This window comes from Pelodiscus sinensis, chromosome 1 (assembly GCF_049634645.1).
Source record: "Pelodiscus sinensis isolate JC-2024 chromosome 1, ASM4963464v1, whole genome shotgun sequence".
NCBI classification, from domain to species: Eukaryota; Metazoa; Chordata; order Testudines; family Trionychidae; genus Pelodiscus; species Pelodiscus sinensis.
In genome coordinates, this window is record NC_134711.1 from 329,749,448 (window position 1) to 329,769,987 (window position 20,540).

Below are 20,540 nucleotides of genomic sequence, written 5' to 3' on the forward strand. Positions count from 1 at the left end.
TCATCTCCCTTTGGGAAGGTCTCTTAATTGCAGTTTACTCCAAAAGCTGGATCAATTACACATTAGCACCATCAGGCTGGTCTCCAGCCTTCATTACACCCAAAGGCTGCTTCTACCCTACACACTGAGCAAACCCCACTGGGATTGCACAGAGTTATATTAAAAGTGATGCACACCCTTATGTCAGCTCTTGGCGTGGGATGCTGCTGCAGATGCTGGAGTGAGAGAGACCTGGCTAACTGGGAGGATTTTCAGGGAAGACATTTGCATCTCAGAATTCACAGGTACCCATCTCTTGCTGAGTAACTCACCTGCTCTGCAAACCCAGGTAGGGGGATGGAAAATATGTCTATTTTTCTTTCTGTACTGTACACTTATTAAATACCCCAAGGCCCTTTTCTGCTTCCCATGAGTTTGCTTCAGTATCATGAATGGAAAGGTCCCTCAACCCGCCGATAGCTTCCAGATCAAAGCTATTTCAGCCGTCTACAAGTGTTAGTAGATGAGCAATACAAAACCACGTTCTCAGGCTATCGCCCATATTTTCTTTAGGACCCGCTGAGGCAAAGCTCCCCTGGATGTAAGAACTGAGTAAAGATCTGAGGAGCCAGCTCTGTGTCTGTGCCCTCCTCCTCTTGAATTTGAGGGCTCTACTGGTTGAGCGTGGGGTGTTAACAGCCCTTCCATGTGCAGTGAAGCTTGGAGGAAATGAAGCAATGGGCTTAAATTGCAGCAAGGGAGGTTTAGGTTGGACATTAGGAAAAACTTCCTGTCAGGGTGGTTAAACACTGGAGTAAATTACTTAGGGAGTTTGTGAAATCTCCATCTCTGGAGATATTTAAGAGCAGGTTGGACAGACATCTGTCAGGTATCATCTAGACCGTACTGGGTCCTTCCATGAAGACAGGGGAGTGGAGGTGATAACCTCTCATGGTCCCTTCCACTTCTAGTGTTCTATGATTCTTTGAAGAGGTGGGGCTTTTAAATATGACAATTACAAGAATTTTCCAAAATAGGAAAGACATCTCATCTCCTAGCTGTTACCTCCAAAAATTTCATTGGTATATTTTCCAACACTAGATAAAACGCCTCAGAGAAATTGAAGTTCATGCATCTGTGCAGTTCCCTTGGTCAACCAAATATAGTCTCCATAATAGATGAAATTCTATTTATTTTATAAAATCTGTTTTCCATAAGCCCTGTGGTTGATTGGCATGAGCGATAATCCGAGACTTTTATTTTACACTAATCACACACTGTTTTTTCCCATTATTTGATAAATAGTGGACGGTTTATCAACTTCCATTTTTTAATAGAATCATAGAATACTAGGACTGGAAGGGACCTCGAGAGGTCATTGAGTCCAGTCCCCTGCCCTCATGACAGGACCAAATACTGTCTAGACCAACCATTAATACTTAATGTTTAATGTAGAATTGCTCTGTGTTTGCTTTTTTAAGGCTGATTATGTACTTTTGGTTTTGAAAGAGATGGGTGGTTGATTGGTCAGTTTATAACTCTGGTGTTCATAATACTAAGGTTTTGTTGTGCATACTCTTTAACATCCTCCTTGACCACTCATGCACTGGAAAATATTTCATCACCTCATGTCATATGAGTAATACAATTTTAGTTGGGCTTGGTCCTGTCTAGAGCAGGGGGCTGGTCTTGATGACCTTCTGAGGTCTCTTCCAGGTCTATGAGTACCTCACACTTCTTCCCAAATAAAGAACAAAACTATTTCTTGAACACATCTACATTTTTAACACCACTAACCAATTCCCTTTCTCCCACTCATAACTGGTGTAAACCTTTTCTGTGGTTTCTTTTGTTCTTAATATACTTATATATATCACAGAAAGGTGACTATTAACTTTGCCAATCATTGTTTTTTCCCTGATCTCTTTGACATCTCTTATCAGTGTTAATAATATCTAGTTAGTTTACCTTGCTATCTATTTTTCCTTTGTCCCAGTTGTTATATATTGCTTTCCTGTGCCCGCCCTCCCAGTTGTGGCTTTCCCTTTCCCAATAAATTGGGTTTCTTGCCTGACTGATCAAATTTTTTTCTACCATGGAATCATGGCTTTTCAGCTCTCTTGTGGACTTCTCTAAAGGGTCCCATTTTTCTGTCTAAATTTTCCTCCAAATCTGTTTTTCTAATTTGCTTCAGCTTTGGGGAATTAGCTCTTTTTAAGTATTAACACTAGGTCTACACTATGCGGAAGATCGACTCTGCTGCAGTTGATCTTCCAGGGTTTGATTTAGCAGGTTGAGGAAAGACACCCTAAATCAAACTTAGAGACTACCCCCATCAGCATCGGTACTTCTCCTCACAAGGAGAAAGAGAAGCTAAGGGGAGTGTTTGCTCCTGTCAGCCTCCCGCTGTGTGGACAGCATGGAAACATAATTTAAGATACGTTGACTCCAGCTACGTAAGTAATGTTGCTAGAACGTGCCTTAATGTGCCTTAAGTTGATTTTCTGCAGGAGTGTAGACTAGGCCTTAAGTCAACTTTCTACAGATATCACCGGTTCAGAAGTGTTCTCTCTTTCTTCACTGGAATTGAATGAGTGCCATTCTATTGAATGAGTGCCATTCTATATTTTGCTCTCCTCTATCATATGCACTGTTGTTTGTCTCTTCTCAAAATTAACAGGTCCAGAATTTTCAGTCTGTCTGCACAGAGTAGTCTCCCCTATTCTCATAGGAAAACACCCTTTCTATCTGCTTCATCTTTTATAGAGACTGGGTGACCAAAACTAAGGGCGGGTCAAGAGCAAGTTATTCTCCATCCCATTCCATAGGCATCTCAACATTGTCCGTGTTGCCACAGGATGTTGTGAAGACCACTGTTCAAAAAAGCTAGATAAATTCAGAGTTATGTCCATCAATGGCTATTAGCCAGGATGGGTAGGAATGGTGTCCCTAGTGGGTTTGTCAGAGGCTGGAAATGGATGACAGGAGAAGGATCATGTAAGGATTACCTGTTGTGTTCCCTCCCTCTGGGACATCTGTCGTTGGCCACTGTTGGGAGATAGGATACTGGGCTAGATGGATCTTTGATCTGATCCAGTATGGCCATTCTTATGGCCCTATGTTCCTAGGTGTTTTGGCCACCGATGGCCAGTTCTTTCCCCAAGGTGCGTTCTAGTTGGGATGGCTCCCCTACTACACATCTTGACAAAGGTTTGGTTATTTTCCACTCGCAGTTTGAAAAACCAGGTAACTGGAGAACTCCCTATTGCGTGGATTCTCTATCCTGTATTCCATTTCAATAAGAAACAATGACCAATAACCAATATCCACATTCCGGTTTCCTGGTGGTGCCAATGAATGTTTCCTACACAGCAGTGTGTTGGAACAATTGACTTATGGAGAACCTTTTTATAGAATTGGCATTAGTGGGGGTCAGTTGTTCATAATTTATTTCTCTGAAAACCAGAAATATAATTTTGCTATGCGTGAAGAGTGAACAATCTTCTTCACCCATCAGAAAAGCCTTCAATAGCGCATGTCATGTCTCATATTCACTTTGTGTCTCCTTCCAGGCACTTGAACAGAGGCCATCACCATAGACTCTGGGCACATACAGGAAGTTGAGGGAATATACAGTACCTATAAGAGACAACATTCTCCATTGGAGTTGGACACCTACTCTATGTCAAAATCCAACACAACCAGACTCAACAACCCCTCCACCTTCATCCTGATGGGTATCTCTGGACTGGAGATGGCTCATGTCTGGATCTCCATCCCCTTCTGCACCATCTATATCATATCTATATTGGGGAACATCACCATCCTGTTCATAGTGAAGAAGGAGCGGAGCCTACATAGGCCCATGTACTATTTTGTCTGCATGCTGGCTGTTGCTGACCTGGTTCTGTCTACGTCCATCCTGCCCAAAACCCTGGGCATCTTCTGGTTCAATGCCAGGGAGATAGATTTCAGTGCCTGCCTCACTCAGATGTTCCTTGTTCACTGCTTCACGGTGGTGGAGTCTGGGATATTTGTAGCTATGGTTTTTGATCGCTACATGGCCATTTGCAATCCCCTGAGATATTCCAGCATCCTGACAAACCGCATGGTGGTCATGATCGGCCTGGCTGTGGTGCTGCGTGGCAGCATGCTTGTACTGCCATATCCCCTCCTGGCAAGGCAGTGGCCATATTGTAGAACCAACATCATTGCCCACTCGTATTGCAAGCACATCGCCGTGGTGACACTGGCCTGCGCTGACATCCGTGTCAGTAATTACTATGGTCTCTCTGTGACAATCTTGGTGACTGGTCTAGATATGTTGTTTATTGTAGTGTCCTACACCCAGATACTCAGGGCCATCTTCAGCCTTCACACAAAGGACACCCGTCTCAAGACCTTTAGGACCTGCAGCACCCAACTCTGTGCCATCTTAGTCTTTTATATTCCAGACGTCTTCTCCACCGTCATGCACCGGTTCGATCACAATGTGTCCCTGCATGTCCTCATTCTCATTGCTAATGTGCACCTTGTGGTGCCTCCCATGGTACATCCCATTATCTATGGGGTGAGGACCAAGCAAATCCGGGACAGGTTGCTCTGGGTCTTTACTCATAAAAAGACTTGACATTTTCTCTTGGTGCGTTCACTCTCAGACCAAACTCCATGCAGAGTTCATTGGTGACTTGATGCTGGGCCCTCTTTCCTGACTCATTGACTGGACAGTCACACAGACATTGGACCCTTTTCCTGACCTCAATATGACCAACTGGGAAATCAATCTATGTACAACTCATTTTGTTGCCACAATGTACAACTCATTGCTGTAACTAGATGCCGAGGGCCTCATACTTTTCCACGTGTCTTCCATACAGCTCATCCCCGCTCTTCTTCCTCTTGCCTTCTTTATCTTGTTCTGCTCTTCCTTTCCCCTGTCGCTCTCCATATTCCCTCCATAGTCCACACTGTCAAGGAAGTCATTTAAGATTATTTTTGTGGAGTTTAAACCTGTTTCCAGTGTCTACTCAGGCACTTGAAAGTCCTAGTTTTGTGGCAGATAACATTGCAGTTAGCTGACAGGAGCACTGTACCTAATTTATATAGAAGAGAACAAAACAAATAAATATTAGATCCACTCAACTCTAGTGCTATCATCTGGTAACAAGTCACTTAAGGGACATGGTTGGGTTTAGAATTTTAATACAGGTGGTCCCTGTTATAACTCCAGGTTACGTTCTTAAATAATGCAACTAATAGCAAAACAACTTTTAAAGGGGAATTAATACCCATAAGCAGGGCTTGCCAAGCAGCGGTGAGTCCCGCTCACCAGCCACGCGGTTCTGCAAGCTGTGCATGTGCAGATCGCGCGGTGCCGGCTATGCTGGCTTGTAATTTACTCACCCTGGGTGAGTAGATTACATGATTTGTCAAGCCCTGCCCATAAGAAATATTGTAATTAGCCTGAGATACGTTCCCAACACATGCAGTTCACACACGTGTATATACCTATAGTCTGTGTCTACACTGGGCCACTTATTCTGGAAAATCAGCCGCTTTTCTGGAATAAGCTGCGAGCTGTCTACACTGGCCCTTGAATTTCTGGAAAAGTAACGATGCTCTACTGTACAAAATCAGCCGCTATTCTGGAAAAACTATTATGCTCCCGCTCAGGCATAAGTCCTTATTCTGGAACACTGTTCCGGAAAAGGGACAGTGTAGACAGCCCAGTAGTCTTTTCCGGAAAAAAGTCCCGATTGTGAAAATTACGCTCGGGGCTCTTTTCCGGAAAAGCGCGTCTACATTGGCCACGGACGCTTTTCCAGAAAAAGGGCTTTTCCGGAAAAGCAGCCTGCCAATGTAGACGCTCCTTTTCCGGAAATACTTATAACGAAAACTATTCTGTTTTAAGCATTTCCAGAAATTCATGCCAGTGTAGACACAGCCATAATGTACCTATAACCCATAAAACAATAAGTAGAAATAGATAAGATAAGTATGCACCCCCTGCTTGGTCAGAAATATATTATGATAAAGTATGTGCACTCGCAATGCATTCACTTCAAAACTTACAGACAGCAAGGAGAACGCAAAGGAGTGACGTCATGGCACACTACAGTGCCTGCTGCCCGGCCACCACAAAACTCACCTGGTCTACGTTGCTGGCTTTTGGTCCCTTGAAAAATGACACAAGTGCGGATCTGTGTGATGTATTATGAATTTAGTTTCTTTAATTAATTGAGAACTTAGATGCAAATGATGAATATCGAGACTTATAACTGGGATCCCCTGTATTACTTTGTTACTAACTCTGAATGCAGCGGAGAGAGACCCAGTCGTTACTCATGGGGTAGGCATGAGGTGTGATGGGTCACAATAGGATGCAGATACATCTGGGTTCTAGCTGAAAACATTAGGATGGCCATATTGGGTAAGACAAATGAATCGTTGAGCCCCAGTAGGCTCTGTCCCAACAGTGGCCAATGTCAGGTGCCTCAGAGGAATTGCCCAGAAGAGGGCAATGGTTAAGTGATTTATGCTCTGTCGCTCACACTCACCTTCTGCTAAACAGAGGATAGAGACACCATCCCTGCCCATCCTGGCTGAGAGCCACTGCTCTTGCCCCTCAATATATCCTCTGGCAAAGAATCCCACTCCTCCCCTTTGTTAGCATTGTGATGCCAACCCCCACCCATGTCACAAGCCCTCCTGCCCATTGTGTTTACCATAGATGGACCTCTCTTCCCCAGTTCCACCCCAGTGTGAAGGCAGAGAGATGCTGAGCCAGTAGTTCATTGATCTGATGCTGCAATTTCCCCCTTCGGCTGATCGCTTGCTTGGTTCCCCAACTGTTTCCCAGGTTCAATGTGCAACCCACACACCTGCTCGGTGTGGGTCACTGCCCATGTAGTGGCCCTGAGACCACTTACAGAGGGCACATCTACACCTCAGGGCAAAAGTTGAATTAAGCTATGTGACTCCAGCTACATCAGTTGTGGACCTGAAGTTGAAATAGCTTCACTGGGTTTTCAGTGCTGTCTACACAGCAAGAAGTTGAAGGAAGAACTCTTCCTTGGACTTCCCTTACTCCTCGTGAAATGGGGGTTACAGAGGATGGAGTGAGAAGTCCTCCAGCTCAACATTCTTTCAAAATAATGCACTATTTGTTATTCTGAAATAATGCTGCTGTGTAGACGTACCCAGAAAGAATTATGAGTTTGTGCAACAGCCTTAGCTGAGAGCCAGCTAGCTTTTAGCTCAAGCTATTGAAGCTCATGCACTCAATTTCAGGTTTGGTTCGTTCCAGGTTCGGTTCTGCATGATGGCATTGCACATGCCCTTCCTCAACCCTCTGTGTTGTGCTGCCTGCAGAGCCATTTGGCAACATGGATCGCATGTGTGTCCGCTCACCAACCAGTTGTATTGTTGCTCCAACCCTATTGTGCGTGTATTGCAGGTGCAGCGTATGTACTACACCCACTGTTGTCTGGATATTCCACCCCGGTAATGTACTGGAAGGACTCATTGAAGAGCACTGGTTGTAATAGCTTCCCCAGTGGCTTCCGCACATTTGCCCATCAGGGAGTATTTTCAGCTTTTGGCTGCAACCAGTTTAAATCAGAATTTATCCACCCTACCAGTCGAGTTACATTCTGCAAAGCATGTACATTGTCATACATTCTGCAAAGCAGGTACATTGTCATGCATTCGGGGTATGTCTAGACTACAGGCTATTGTCAACAGAAGTTTTGTCGACTGATACTGTCGACAAAGCTTCTGTCGACAAAGAGCGTCTAGACTACATCCAGTTCTGTCGACAAAGCAAGCTGCTTTGTCAACATGAGAGTGTACACACAAAAGACAGTGTAGATGCAATAACGCCTTCTGTCAACAGAACTCTGTCGACAAAAGGCGTTAGATCTAGGCGGTCTATTCTGCACCCGCTAAACCAAACCCTGGAAGATTGACCGCAGAAGCATCATTCTTCCATGCAGATTAGACACGCCCTTAGAGACCAGAGGGTTATATTTGTTTGGCCATTTGTGACCAATCCCATCTGTGGATGACTGTGTTTCTCAGTCTCATTGATCATCGCATAGTCTAGGGAATCTCAGGGAATCCCATGCAAAAAGGCCTCATAAATTCGGTAATCGCCACCAAGTCAAGACTCCGTCTCCCAATTTATACAACACACATTGACACTGCCAAATTCCCATGGGGGGATTAACAATTCAATTTTCTAGGTGTAGATCCTCATTTGTCTTGCTATTGAGGGTTGTTTCTTACTTTTGCAACCTCTAATTGTTAGATCTGGGTAGGGTTTCCAACAGACACAATTATTATTAGCAGCAACGAACATTCCATCCCGGTCCGGGGGAGGAGGAGAAGGGGAGGGCTTCATTTCCTTTGTGAGTCCACAGGCCTTGACTTTTGTGGCTCCTTGTTTTCCTCACCAGGCCATAGCCTACTCCAAGCCATGGTATCCTTAGCATTCGTTAGCTAGTGCCACTTTTGCTAAAGCTCTTTAAAAGCCTGAAGGGGGTAGAGAAATGATCCTTTTTAAAAAACATCTCCTTGCCGATTGCAGGAAAAACAGAACAAGGGCCTTCCTGGTTTTGCCCTATAGGCAAGTGAAGTTGCAATGGCTTTCTTCTCATGGAAAGGCAGAATTACCCCATCGTGTCTTTATGAAATTCAGAAGTTGATTTACCTCAGTTTCCCTTGTACAACACACCAGGTTTGCCATGCTTTCCCAGCTGTACTCTGCCAACATTTATTCATAAGTAATATCGGAAAGGCAGCATCCTTGGGGCTTGACTGTTCCACAAAAACTTCTTGGCTCAGAAGCCAGAGCTTTTCACTGCAATTTATCTAGCTCCCTTTTGAACCTTTTAAAGTCCTAATCTTCACAACATCCTCTGGCAAGGAGTTCCTCAGGTTGACTATGCGCTGAGCGAATAAAACCTTCCTTTTATTTGTTTTGAACCTGCTGCCTATTAATTTCATTTGATGACTCCTAGTTCTTATATTATGGGAATAAGTAAATAACTTTACCTTATTCACTTTTTCCACACCACTCATGATTTTATAGACCTCTATCCATATCCCCCCCTTAGTCTCCTCTTTTCTAAGCTGAAAAGTTCCAGTCTTTTTAATCTTTCTTCCTATGGGACCGGTTCCAAACCCCTAATCATTGTGGCTGCCATCTTCTGAACCTTTTGCAATGCCAATATATCTTCTTTGAGATGAGACGACCACATCTGTATGGAGTATTCAAGATGTGGGCGTACCATGGTTTTATATAGAGGCGATAAAATATTCTCTGTCTTATTCTCTGTCCCTATTTAAAGATTCCTAACATTCTAACATCACAACAATGTTTCCCAATTTTTATCCACCCGGGTTTCAGGCTTCTGAATTGACCTTTTTCTCTTCCCCACCCCCCTGGTAGGCGGTATGATTTTAAACAAAATGCATTTATCTAGACACAAACTTTTCACTCGATGGGCCCCAAAGCTTTTTGTCTTTTTTCCCCTCCTTTTCATGAAAACCCTTTCTGGGGACTCATAAGTCAAGGCATTCCTTATCCCCTGGCAGCCATGTTTTGAAATATAAATACTTTCCTGGAGAGGGGAGAGAAGCAGAGGGACGGGAAGGAAGAAGAAACAGAAGACATGGAAGTGAGAAAAGGAGGGAGAGGTGAGAAGAAATGGGGAGGGGACGGGCCACGGCCATGTCACAATGGCGGCTCATAGTCATTCTATAATCAACCAGGACTCCGAGGTCCTTCTCCTCCTCCGTTACTTCCAACTGATGTGTCCCCAGTTTATAACTAAAATTCTTGTTATTAATCCCTAAATGCAGAACCTTACACTTCTCACTATTAAATTTCATCCTATTGCTATCACTCCAATTTACAAGATCATCCAGATCTTCCTGTATGATATCCCAATCCTTTTCTGAATTGGCAATAGCTCCCAACTTTGTGTCATCCGCAAATTTTATTAGGACACTTCCACTTTTGGTGCCAAGATCAGCAATAAAAAGATTAAATAAAATTGGCCCCAAAACTGATCCCTGAGGAACTCCGCTAGTAACCTTCCTCCAACCTGACAGTTCACCTTTCAGTATGACCCGCTGTAGTCTCCCCTTTAACCAGTTGCTTATCCACCTCTCAACTTTCATATTAATCCCTATCTTTTCCAATTTAAGGGATTAATATGAAAGTTATGCCTCCTGATAGCCAAGGACAAAGGAAAATAAATCAAAATGATTAAATTCCTTATCATATGTACAGTCACCTAAAGTGCAACAAGTACCTGATTATTTTGCTTCAAATTATTCGGGAAGCTTTTATATTAGAGCAAGTATTTCAGCTGCAAAGTGCCAGTATAGGAGCGCAGCAGGAATTGAGGACATTCTGCGAGAGCATGTTGGGAAGAGTTGTGAAATTCTGGTTTTGTGAACTGGGCTGTTGTGCTGGACGAGAGGGCTGTGCACCCCAGAATGGGATCACGCCAATTGCAACAAAACAACTTGCACTTCACCACCGAGAACTAAGAAATGAGTGCACCTCATAGTTAATTTGACGCAGGCTTTTAGAGGTAAGGTCAAACTCTAGCTGGCAATTTCTGCTAATCTCAAGGGGAGGAGTGGACAGACAAGTACATGGGGGAGAATGAAAGAAGCTAAATGGATGAAAACTTTGAGTCTAGATGCCCCTAATATTAGAGATTAGTTGAAAGTTAGGAAAGTGATGGGGTCCAGGAGGGATCTGTATGGACAATGTGTCATGTACATCTGAGCACCTCAAGCTGAGGTTGAAGAAAAGCAGCAGCAGGCAGAAACTGAAGGGCAGGAGAAGCAGCCCAGAAGGCAAAGCTAGACCATGGACAGAAGAGCCAGAGCTGTCCTGAGGCAGAAGTGGGGAGATGGAGCGGCACAGAACCAGGACCTCAGCCAGCACAGACCGGCTAAGCCGAGGCTGGGGAACCTTTTTGAGGTTGGGGGGCTGCTGATCCACAGAAAAATCAGCTGGGAGTCACACACAAGTGAGAAGCCAACCCCCCCCCCCAACCCTCACTGATGTGGCCCCAGACTGAGGAGACAAACGCTCCCCACATTCCCCTCACACACCAGAGCCCAGTGGGGCCCAGGCGAGTAGAGTTTGTGTGTTCTAGTCCCTCAGTAGGCATGAGCTCCCAAATGTTAGGAGGAGAGCCCTGAGCCTCAGGGACTGGATCCAGGCAAACTGTGGGCCACATCCTCAAACCTGAGGTTCTCCACCCCTGAGCTAAGCCAAGAGTGAGCCAGGCCTCGGCTATGTGGAGAGCCGTATTGCGAGTCTATTAATGAACTTTCTTAATATAGATCCCCGTCTGGCACACGACAGTGCAATTTTGGGTTTATACGCCCAGGAGGGGTGTTAGTCTGGAGAGCTGGAAAATTGGCTGGAGTGAGGAGTGTTAGAGATAATGTAAGATCCAAGCCTGTATTTTCACCTGAGATTGAATTTTGGATCTTGTTTGCCCTTTTGATTTTTTTATACGATTATACCTATGGGATGTGTCTAGACTGGCAAGGTTTTGTGCAAAAGCAGTTGCTTTTGCGCAAAAACTTCCCAGGTGACTACACTGGCCACTTGAATTTGTGCAAGAGCACTGACCTCGTAATGTAGAAAAACAGTGCTTCTTGCGCAAATACTTTCACAGTCCCGCTCGGGAAAAAGCCCTCTTCCGCAAGAATACTTGTGTAAGCAGGCCAGTGTAGACAGGGAAGAACTGTTTTACACAAAAAAGCCCCGATGGCAAAAATGGCAATTGGGGCTTTCTTGCGCAAAATCGTGTCTAGATTGGCCTCGGATGCATTTGTGCAAAAGCACTTTTTGCGCAAAAGCATCCGTGCCAATCTAGATGCGCTTTTGCGGAAATACTTTTAAGGGAAAGCCTTTTCTGTTAAAAGTATTTCCGCAAAATCATGCCAGTCTAGACGCAGCCATATAGTCTTATGTCTTATGCCGATGTACGTGAACAAAGGACAAAGACACTGTGTGTGAGCTGCTTCTCTCTGGCCAGCTGAGGTTGTTGTTATAATGGGGCAGATTAGAACAGCTGAAATGCTGCAGGCCCATCAGGAGTATAATGTAGGAACTCACATTTTCAGACTTTCTCAGTCCTATCTCAAGGGAAGATCAAGCAACCAGTCAGGCAGGGCCAAGGAGGGCTGGGAGAAGGTATAAAACATGAAAAGGCACAAGAAATGCCCCTCCTTCACCACAGCACAACCTTACCCATTCCATGGAGTTCACAAGAAATTGGATGAAGACTCCAGACCCAAAACTCACAGAATTATAGGGTTGGCCACCGACCATAACCCTCTGCCCAAAGCAGGACCAACCCCAACTACATTATCTCCTCCAGGGCTTTGTCAAGCCAGGACTTAAAAACCTCTAGGGAAGGAGATTCCACCACATCCCTAAGGAGATTCCACCACCATCCCAGTGTTTCTCCACTCTCCTAGGGAAATTGGAAGAACTGACCAACAAAGACCATGACTATCAATTGAAATGGGTGAGACTGAGGACATGAATTTCAAATGTACCTAGGACAAGGTCGTGCGTTTCCTGCTAAAGCTCAGGAAAGTCCAGACACTGGGAAACAGGGTTCTGCAGCCTCACAGGTACGGGACACATGCTTTCTGGAATCAAACCCCAATAAACATCTCATTGCCAGCCACCTGAGACTTCTGTTCTTCTGCTTTCTGTCGGCAGGACAAGAACCAAGGGAGCGGGTGAGGGGAAAGTTCTGTCCTGTCTAGCTGCCATGACTGGGATACATCACATTGGACAGGCAAATAACACTATGGTAATTCCCCCTCTGTGACCCAGCTGCTTAGGGGAGTGGGAATCTCATGACGGTAGCTGCAGGCTCTGACAAGCTGTGCCAATGAATGTGTTAAATAAATGTAGAAGGTAGAATCAGGGCCCATATCAGGTGTGGGGGTCAACTGAGCTTGAGACTGAGAAGGAAATAGGGGAGATTTAGGGAGACCAAAAGGAAGGGAATATCAGAACTTAAAGGAATGGTGTTTCACAGTGTGCAACGGGGCAGTGTAGTGGGTAAAAAGCAGTAGCTGATCTCCAAAATATTAAGGATTTGGAAGGGATAGTGGACGAGCAACAGGTTTTAATGGAAAAATCCATCCTAGTGGGGGAGGTAGCACATTTAAAGACATGGCGTCCTGCATGGGCAGAAAGTCTTCGGAGGTAATTTGACAGGAGAGAGATGAACTGCTTGGGAGGGCAGGCATTTTAGAGGATGAACTGCACCAATGTAAGCAAGGATGTGATGGGCAGGGCCAGGGAGGGAGCGAATCCTGAACTACATGCCCTACTGATAGCAGGAAAAGTGGCTGATCCTCCCTCTCATCCTGAGATTGCCCATGACCACAAGTGGTTGTTTTAACTTGGTGGTCCACAGTTCAAATCCCTGAGAGACAGGCTACTCCACAGGAGCTCACTCAGGGGCAATAGCAGCCCCTAAGGGTAGTTGGGGGGATGAAGTGGCTCTGCTAATAGTCCAGGTGGAAATTCACCCTTTGTCCATAAAGGATCAGAATTCATTGCTGAGTCAGCTGGGGAAGGTACCCCAGGATGACTGGGATTAGTTTTTTCCACCTTGATAATTGGCCCCGTCAGGAAATGCGCCACCATACACCCTGTGCTTTTCCTGGGACACCTGGGCAGGAGGGTCACAGAAGGAAAGAGAAACATAAGGCATGGAGTGTTAGGCATGCTAGTGATAATTTAGGATTTAGGTTCTGTATCTTTGCCTGAGATTGAATTGGGGGTCTTGTTTGCCCATTTCACTTTATACAGTCTTACATCTGGACATATCTTATGCTAACACATGTGAACAAAGGGCAAAAACACCATGGCGTGGTCAACTTCTGATACACAAATCCAGCAACGTTAATTACATCCCTGGAGTCGAAGTATCTTAAATCAGGTTTTTGCCCCGTCCACACAGCAGGAGGTCGATGGTAGCACACGCTCCCATCAGCTTCCCTTACTCCTCATCAGAAGCAGGACTCCTGGCGCCGATGGGAGAGCCCTCTCAGTTCGAATTAATGGGTCTTCACTAGACCTGCTCATTTGAACCCTGGAAGATCGACTATGTAGTGTAGACAAGCCACAAGTGTCTAGCTTCTCCCCGGCCAGGTGAGTTTGTTAGTCTAATGGTACAGATGATAGAAGTGTGCCTGCTATGGAGGGTTGGGATACTGGGACACAAGGCTTTGTGGCATCAGAGATTTGGATCGCATGCTTGCTGGAAAATAACAGCAACAAGTGTGGCATTGCCAGTACGTTGGACTTCTTGTCTTCTACGCTCTGTCTACATTTGGGTGGGTGGTACCATCCACTGTTGTGTTGGGTGACAAAAGGACCTAGAGTGGTTGAATCACCAGTAAAGAAGAGTGAAAAGGGGCCAGGGAGCAGTTCCCATGGCTTCCTTGCAGCACCCTGGCAGTGATACCCCATCACACTCAAACCTTCTGGAGACAAAATTAGGCTCACGGTCACCTGTGATGCCTGGGACTGTAGCCCTAACAAAACAACTCCAGGTAGCAGTTATTTCAATCCAACACATGAGCAGGGCACAGCTATGCAATTACCGCCACTCTGAAATAGCCTCCCCGGCATCACTTCAGGCAAACGCCATTGCTGTTCCCGTGTAAAATGTGGGATGCCACGTGAAGGGAATTCTGGGACATTTTTGGGTGAGAAAGGAATCACATAGTGGGTGGAGAAGTCCCATTGCCCTCGTTCTGACACAGGGTAGCACAAACTTTTCTGCATCGATTTCTGAAAGAGCAACCCAGTATTGAAATGTGATGATTACTCGGCACAGAGACTAGATGAAGTACAAGTCCAGGACTTTAACAGGGTTCAAGAAAGCACTAGATAAATTCATAGAGGTTAGGTCCATCAATGGCTATTAGCCAGGGTGGGTAGGAATGGTGTCCCTAGACTCTGTCGGAGGCTGGAAATGGATAATAGGAGAGGGCAGACAGGATACTTGGCTGGATGGACCTTTGGTCTGACCCAGTCTGGCTGTTCTTATGTTCTAACTATTAGGGTACATCTAGACTGCGAGGATCTATTGGGAAAAGGTACACAAATTGCATTGCGCATTTTGCTTACCTTTTTCCAATAGTTGTTTCAGAAGAGGCTTTTCCATCTACACTGGGCCAAATTTTGGGAAAGAACCCTCTTTCGGAAGCACCCTTCTTCATTGTGGAATAAGGAAGACAGGGCTTCTGAAAGAGCGCTTCTGCTCTTCTGCAAAAAAAAGGGGGAAGAGGAAACACATTCCCTGCACACGGAGGAGTTTTGTCGGGATACCAGAGGTATCCTGAAAACCCTCCATGATCTAGACGTACCCTTAGAAGACGAAGACTTTGAGCTGCCAGAGATGTATCCACGTTAGGCTTCCTAGAGAGTTAGGCTCTGTCTAGACTGCAGGGTTTTTTCCAAAAAACTTCACCTGAGTATAGACTACAGCCGCGTTCTTTCGAAATTAAATCGAAAGAACGCGGCTTTTCTTTCGACGGCGGTACTCCTCATTTCACGAGGAAGAATGCCTTTTTTTCAAAGTGCTCTTTCGAAAAAAGGCATTCTTGAATGCAAGCAGGGCTTTTTCGAAAGAGAGCATCCAGACTGCCTGGGTGCTCTCTTTTGAAAAAGCGGATCACTTTTTTGAAAGAAGAGGTTGCAGTCTAGACGCTCTCTTTTGAAAGAGGCTTTTTCGAAAGATTCTTTCAAAACAGCCTCTTTCGAAAAAAGTTTGCAGTCTAGACGTAGCCTTAGAGGCTACACCTTTGATGCCAGAAGGCTGAGAGAAGAAAGCCTTTTCCTCCCCCGTGAGCTTCCATCAACTCAGGATTATGTCATTTGGCCTTTACAGTCTGGCAGTGACTTTTCAGAGTCTAACGAACTGGGTATTAAAGCAACCTGGGTAGTATGCCACAGCATGCTGCAACAAATTAAAATGGTGAGGGCCCTTTCTATCATGACAGCACCATTTTTTTTAGGCTAAGCTGTCTGTGAATCTCCATTTGCCCTAATCGTCTGAGCCCCTGGTATCGGTGAATCATTTCTTCACCCCTTATGCTGTGGTTCTCCAGAGTCTATTTTCTGCTACTCCCACTGCTCGCGGAGCTGACGAAATTGTCTGGAAATCCGAAACAAGAAAAGAGTCCTCAGGGACTGAAGAGGGAATTATAAAGGTCACTGTCCAGCAGGCGAGTGTGAAACAGAAACACTGATTCTCAGGGCTCAGCTTCCTATCGTGGGAAGGAGATTCTATCTGCTTGCTGAGCGGGATTTCGGTGAGTTGTGTTTCTTGATTAAAGGTAGTGCTAAGTGCTCCTGAAGGGCTCCAGGGTCCAAAACGTGAACCATCTGGGCAGGAATTCACCAGCACAGGGACTTGAACTGTTCAGTATTGTCAGAAACACATTGCAAAATGTTTAGATAAATAATTTCCTTTAAGATCAGTTCCTGCTCTCTCACTGCGCCCTTCTTTCTGTCTCCGGAGCTTCTTTGTTTAGGAGTGTTTTTTTTCTCTCCTCAATTTTCCCAATTCAGCAATTTAATTGCCCTTTTCCTAATATCCAGCTTAAATCTCCTTTGCTGCAATTTAAGCCTATTGCTTCTTGTCCTATCATCAGAGGTTAAGGAGACTATTTTCTTTCTTTCTCCTTCCTGTAACAACCTTTTAGGGACGTGAAAGCTGCTATTTTGTCCCGTCTCGGTCTTCTCTTTTCCAGACGAAACAAACCCAAGTCTTCCACTCTTTCCTCATAGGCCATGTTTTATAGACTTTTAAACATTTTTGATGCTCTTCTCTGGACCTTCTTCAATTTGTCTCCATCTTTCCTGAACTATGGCACCCAGAACTGGACACAGTAGTCCAGTTGTGGCCAAATTAGTGCAGAATATAGCAGAAAATTATTTCTCATGTCTTGCTTGCAACCAAGTTTACTTGGGTTTTTTTTGCGACAATGTCACAGTGTTGACTCGTATTCCAGGTCTGCTCTGACTATTCAAAGATTACAGCTAATGGCTCAGCTATCTCCTCAGTCAGTTCTTTGAGTATCCTAGGATGCATTTCGGCCGTGCTGGTGACTTGAAGACAATTAACTTGTCTAAATGATTTTGAACACATTCTTTTCCTATTTTAACTTCTCAATCGACCCCAGGCATGAGGAGGGGAAACAGCTGAGTTTCTGAGACCTGTCTCTGCTTGCATTTGTCAGTGGGTGCTCACAAAAATGTGTCTCCACAAAAGAAAAAATGGAAGTAGGAAAAATACAGGCCAGCAGCTCTAAATACCAAGTCCCATGTGCATTTCTTCATCATTCTGTTTTGCACAGTCATAGCCAAGCTTGATAATGTCTGTTTCCAAGGGGGATATGGAATTGTCATGTTCGATCTTCTGGGTTTCGAATTAGTGGGCTTAATGGGGTACGTGTATACTGTACTACTATTTTGGGATACCGGAGTATCCCAAAATAGCTATCCTGTGTCTTCACAGAAAGCCCGTTAATTTGAGTTCACTATTCCAATGTCCTTGTAAACCTCATTCTACGAGGAGTAAGAGACATTTCAGAATAGTGGTGTAATTCAAAATTTGGATGACAAAATAAGCTATTTCGAAATAAGATTCACAATTTGCATAGCTCAAATACTATATCTTATTTTGAGTTATGGTGCAGTGTAGACGCACCTGCGAAGACCCACTAATTCGAACTGAGAGGGTGCTCCCATCGGCACCAGTAGTCCTGCTCCTCATGAGGAGTAAGGGAAGGTGACGGGGTTGTTTGCTTTCATTGACCTCCAGCTGTGAGGATGGCGCAAGAACTCGATTTACGATAAGTCAACTCCAGCAATGTCATTAATGTATCTTATTGCGTATCTTAAGTTAACTTTCCCCTTTCATGTAGACCAGGCCTAAGTGAAGAAAGCCATCTTCTTTATCAGTTTTGAATTTTCCAAACTTTAGTTAAAATAAATGTCCTCTGGATCTTATTTTGCAAGAAAGGGGGACACATTCTCTATGTACTCTCTACCAGTATTGAATTTTCTCATGTCTCCACTTAATTGTCTCCTTTGTAAGTTAAAAAGTCCAGTGTTCTCAGCCTCTCTCTGTATGAACGTTTCTCCAGGCCTTTGATTAGTCTCCTGGCCCTGGTCTGAACCCCTCTAGTTCTGCATTCTCCTGGCTCAGAAGGATACCCAGGATGACACACAGGAGTCCAGAGAAGGGTAAAACATTGACTAACTGACTGCATGGAATTATCATTTCTGTACAATTCTGCCATCCCACTCCTCCTGCATCCCCCCTGTTTTGCTAAGTTTACATCCATGCTCGTACCGTGAGCAGGGCTTCCCATAGCTGTGAACCATGACTCCCTGGTTCCTGCCTTGGATCCGTATAGTTAATTTAGAATGTTATTAAGGTGTTTGGAGAGTTCAAGATTTTCCCACCAGTGGGCAGACACATTGAGTTATTGACGTCAGAGTTCATCCGTCATCATGCTGCCCTTCCACCTGGCATGGTGAGCTCCCTCTGGGGACTTCTCTGGACTTCACTGAAATAAAGAACCTGGTGCCATCTGTAAATGTTTCTACCTCACTGCTCACCCCTATTTCCAGATTGATTATAATAGTGAAATATGTTCCGTGCCATTTGTTATAAAGTGTGTAACCCCCTTGCTCTGCTTGTCTCCCTTCACACACCTCAAGCATTTGGGATCATGATCGACTCATTCATAATTCCATGGCAGCTTTCAACCTCATCCCAACTATCCCTTCCTCATTCATCCTAATGGGCAGCCCACGTCTGGATTTCCATCCCTTTCTGTGTGTGTTACATTATCTCCCAGCTGGGAAATTTCATGATTCTATTTGTGGTAGGCAAAGAGACCACCCCCCAAACTTTCAGTACCTCTTTTCCCCAGGTCACAGCTCCCTCCCTGAGCCTGCACCACCTGCTACACACATCCCCCAGGCCAGAACCCTCTCCTGCACCCATGCCCCCTCCCTGACTCTGCACCTCATACTCCTGCCCCACGTCATCACCCAAACTCACTGAACCCCCTTCACCCAGCTCACAACTCCCTCTCCAATCCTGCACCCCTGTCTAGAGCCCCACCCTCAGGCAAGAATTCTCTCCTGCACCCACAACCCCTCCCTGACTCTGCACCCCAAGCCTCTGCCTCAGATCACAGCCCCCTTCTTCACCCAAACTCCTTCTCAGACTCCACAGCCCCTGCTGCATACCAATCTCCTAACCCTAAATTGACTTATCGTAAATCTCCCTTCTGCTCCCAACCTCTGTCAGAGACCCCACACCCTCTCACTAGAAACACAGCTCTTGACCACTTGTCAAAATTTGGAGTGGCCTCCCATTAAACATGATTGCCCACCTCTGGTCTGGAATCTTTTGTCCCATCTCTTTTTATCCCATAGGAGCAGTAAGGTGTGAGATTTTGCTATGGTCAGGGATAGGCATTTCTTTAACCTTTTAGGGCACATCTACACAGCAGGGCAAAATTCGAATTAAGCTATGCAACTTCAGCTATGTCAGTTGTGTAGCTAAAGTTTCAATAGCTTAAGTTTGCTTTCTTGGCACTGTCTACACAGCAGAAAGTGGAAGGAAGAACTCTATCCCTTTGACTTCCCTTACTCCTCGTGAAATGAGGGTTACAGGAGTCAGAGTAAGAAGTCCTCCAGCTCGATAGTAGTTCAAAATAACGGCTTGCTGTGTAGACATGCCCTTAGTGTTTTATACCTTCCCCCCATTCCTCCTTGCCACTCCCAACTGGTTGCTTGACCATGCCATAAAATAGGCGTTGAGGTAATCTGAGAGTGTGCGCTCTTTAATTATGCTCCTACCATGCTCACAACCTATTAGCTATTCCTGTTTCATTATACTGAAAAAAAATTGCGAAGTCAGAAGCACAGCACACAATGGCTTTGTCCTTTGCTTCCAGGAGATCTGTTGTGTGGGAAGTGAGGACAGTCGATGACATCATCCCCCACTTTACATTGCTTTCATTTATGGTGGGAATCATTATTTCCAAAAATGGTTCCCGGTCAGATTTGTGAAAAAAATGCAGGTACACAAAATGGAGTTTAGTATCATGTAGTCTGGTCACATGTCCGTCCATGTGCCGCCAAGTCGTAATAACCAGTATCCACTGGTGCGCCAGAACATTTAGGTTCATAAAAGGCTATTAGGCAGAGGATAGAATTGGTGTCCCTGGCCTCTGTCTTTCAGAGGCTGGAGAAGGACGGCAGGAGACAAATCGCTTGATCACTGTCTTCGGTCCACCCCTTCTGGGGCACCTGGTGCTGGCAACTGTCGGCAGACAGGCTACTGGACTAGATGGACCTTAGGTCTGACCCAGTACAGCCGTTCTTATGTTCTTATTCTCAGGAAGGTGGGGCATAAGCTTCACTTAAGATCTATTGCTGTCCTAATAGGCCATTATCC

The 20,540-nt window shown here is 45.1% G+C and overlaps 1 protein-coding gene across 1 annotated transcript; it reads left to right on the plus strand.

Annotated features, from left to right (window-relative positions):
• Positions 1 to 3,560: 3,560 nt before the first annotated feature.
• Positions 3,561 to 5,082, plus strand: LOC102450574 (olfactory receptor 52M1-like). The gene has a single exon (XM_006130083.3). The coding sequence runs from the start codon at positions 3,662 to 3,664 to the stop codon at positions 4,607 to 4,609; it is 948 nt and encodes a 315-aa protein (XP_006130145.1). The 5' UTR covers positions 3,561 to 3,661; the 3' UTR covers positions 4,610 to 5,082.
• The last annotated feature ends 15,458 nt before the right edge of the window (positions 5,083 to 20,540 follow it).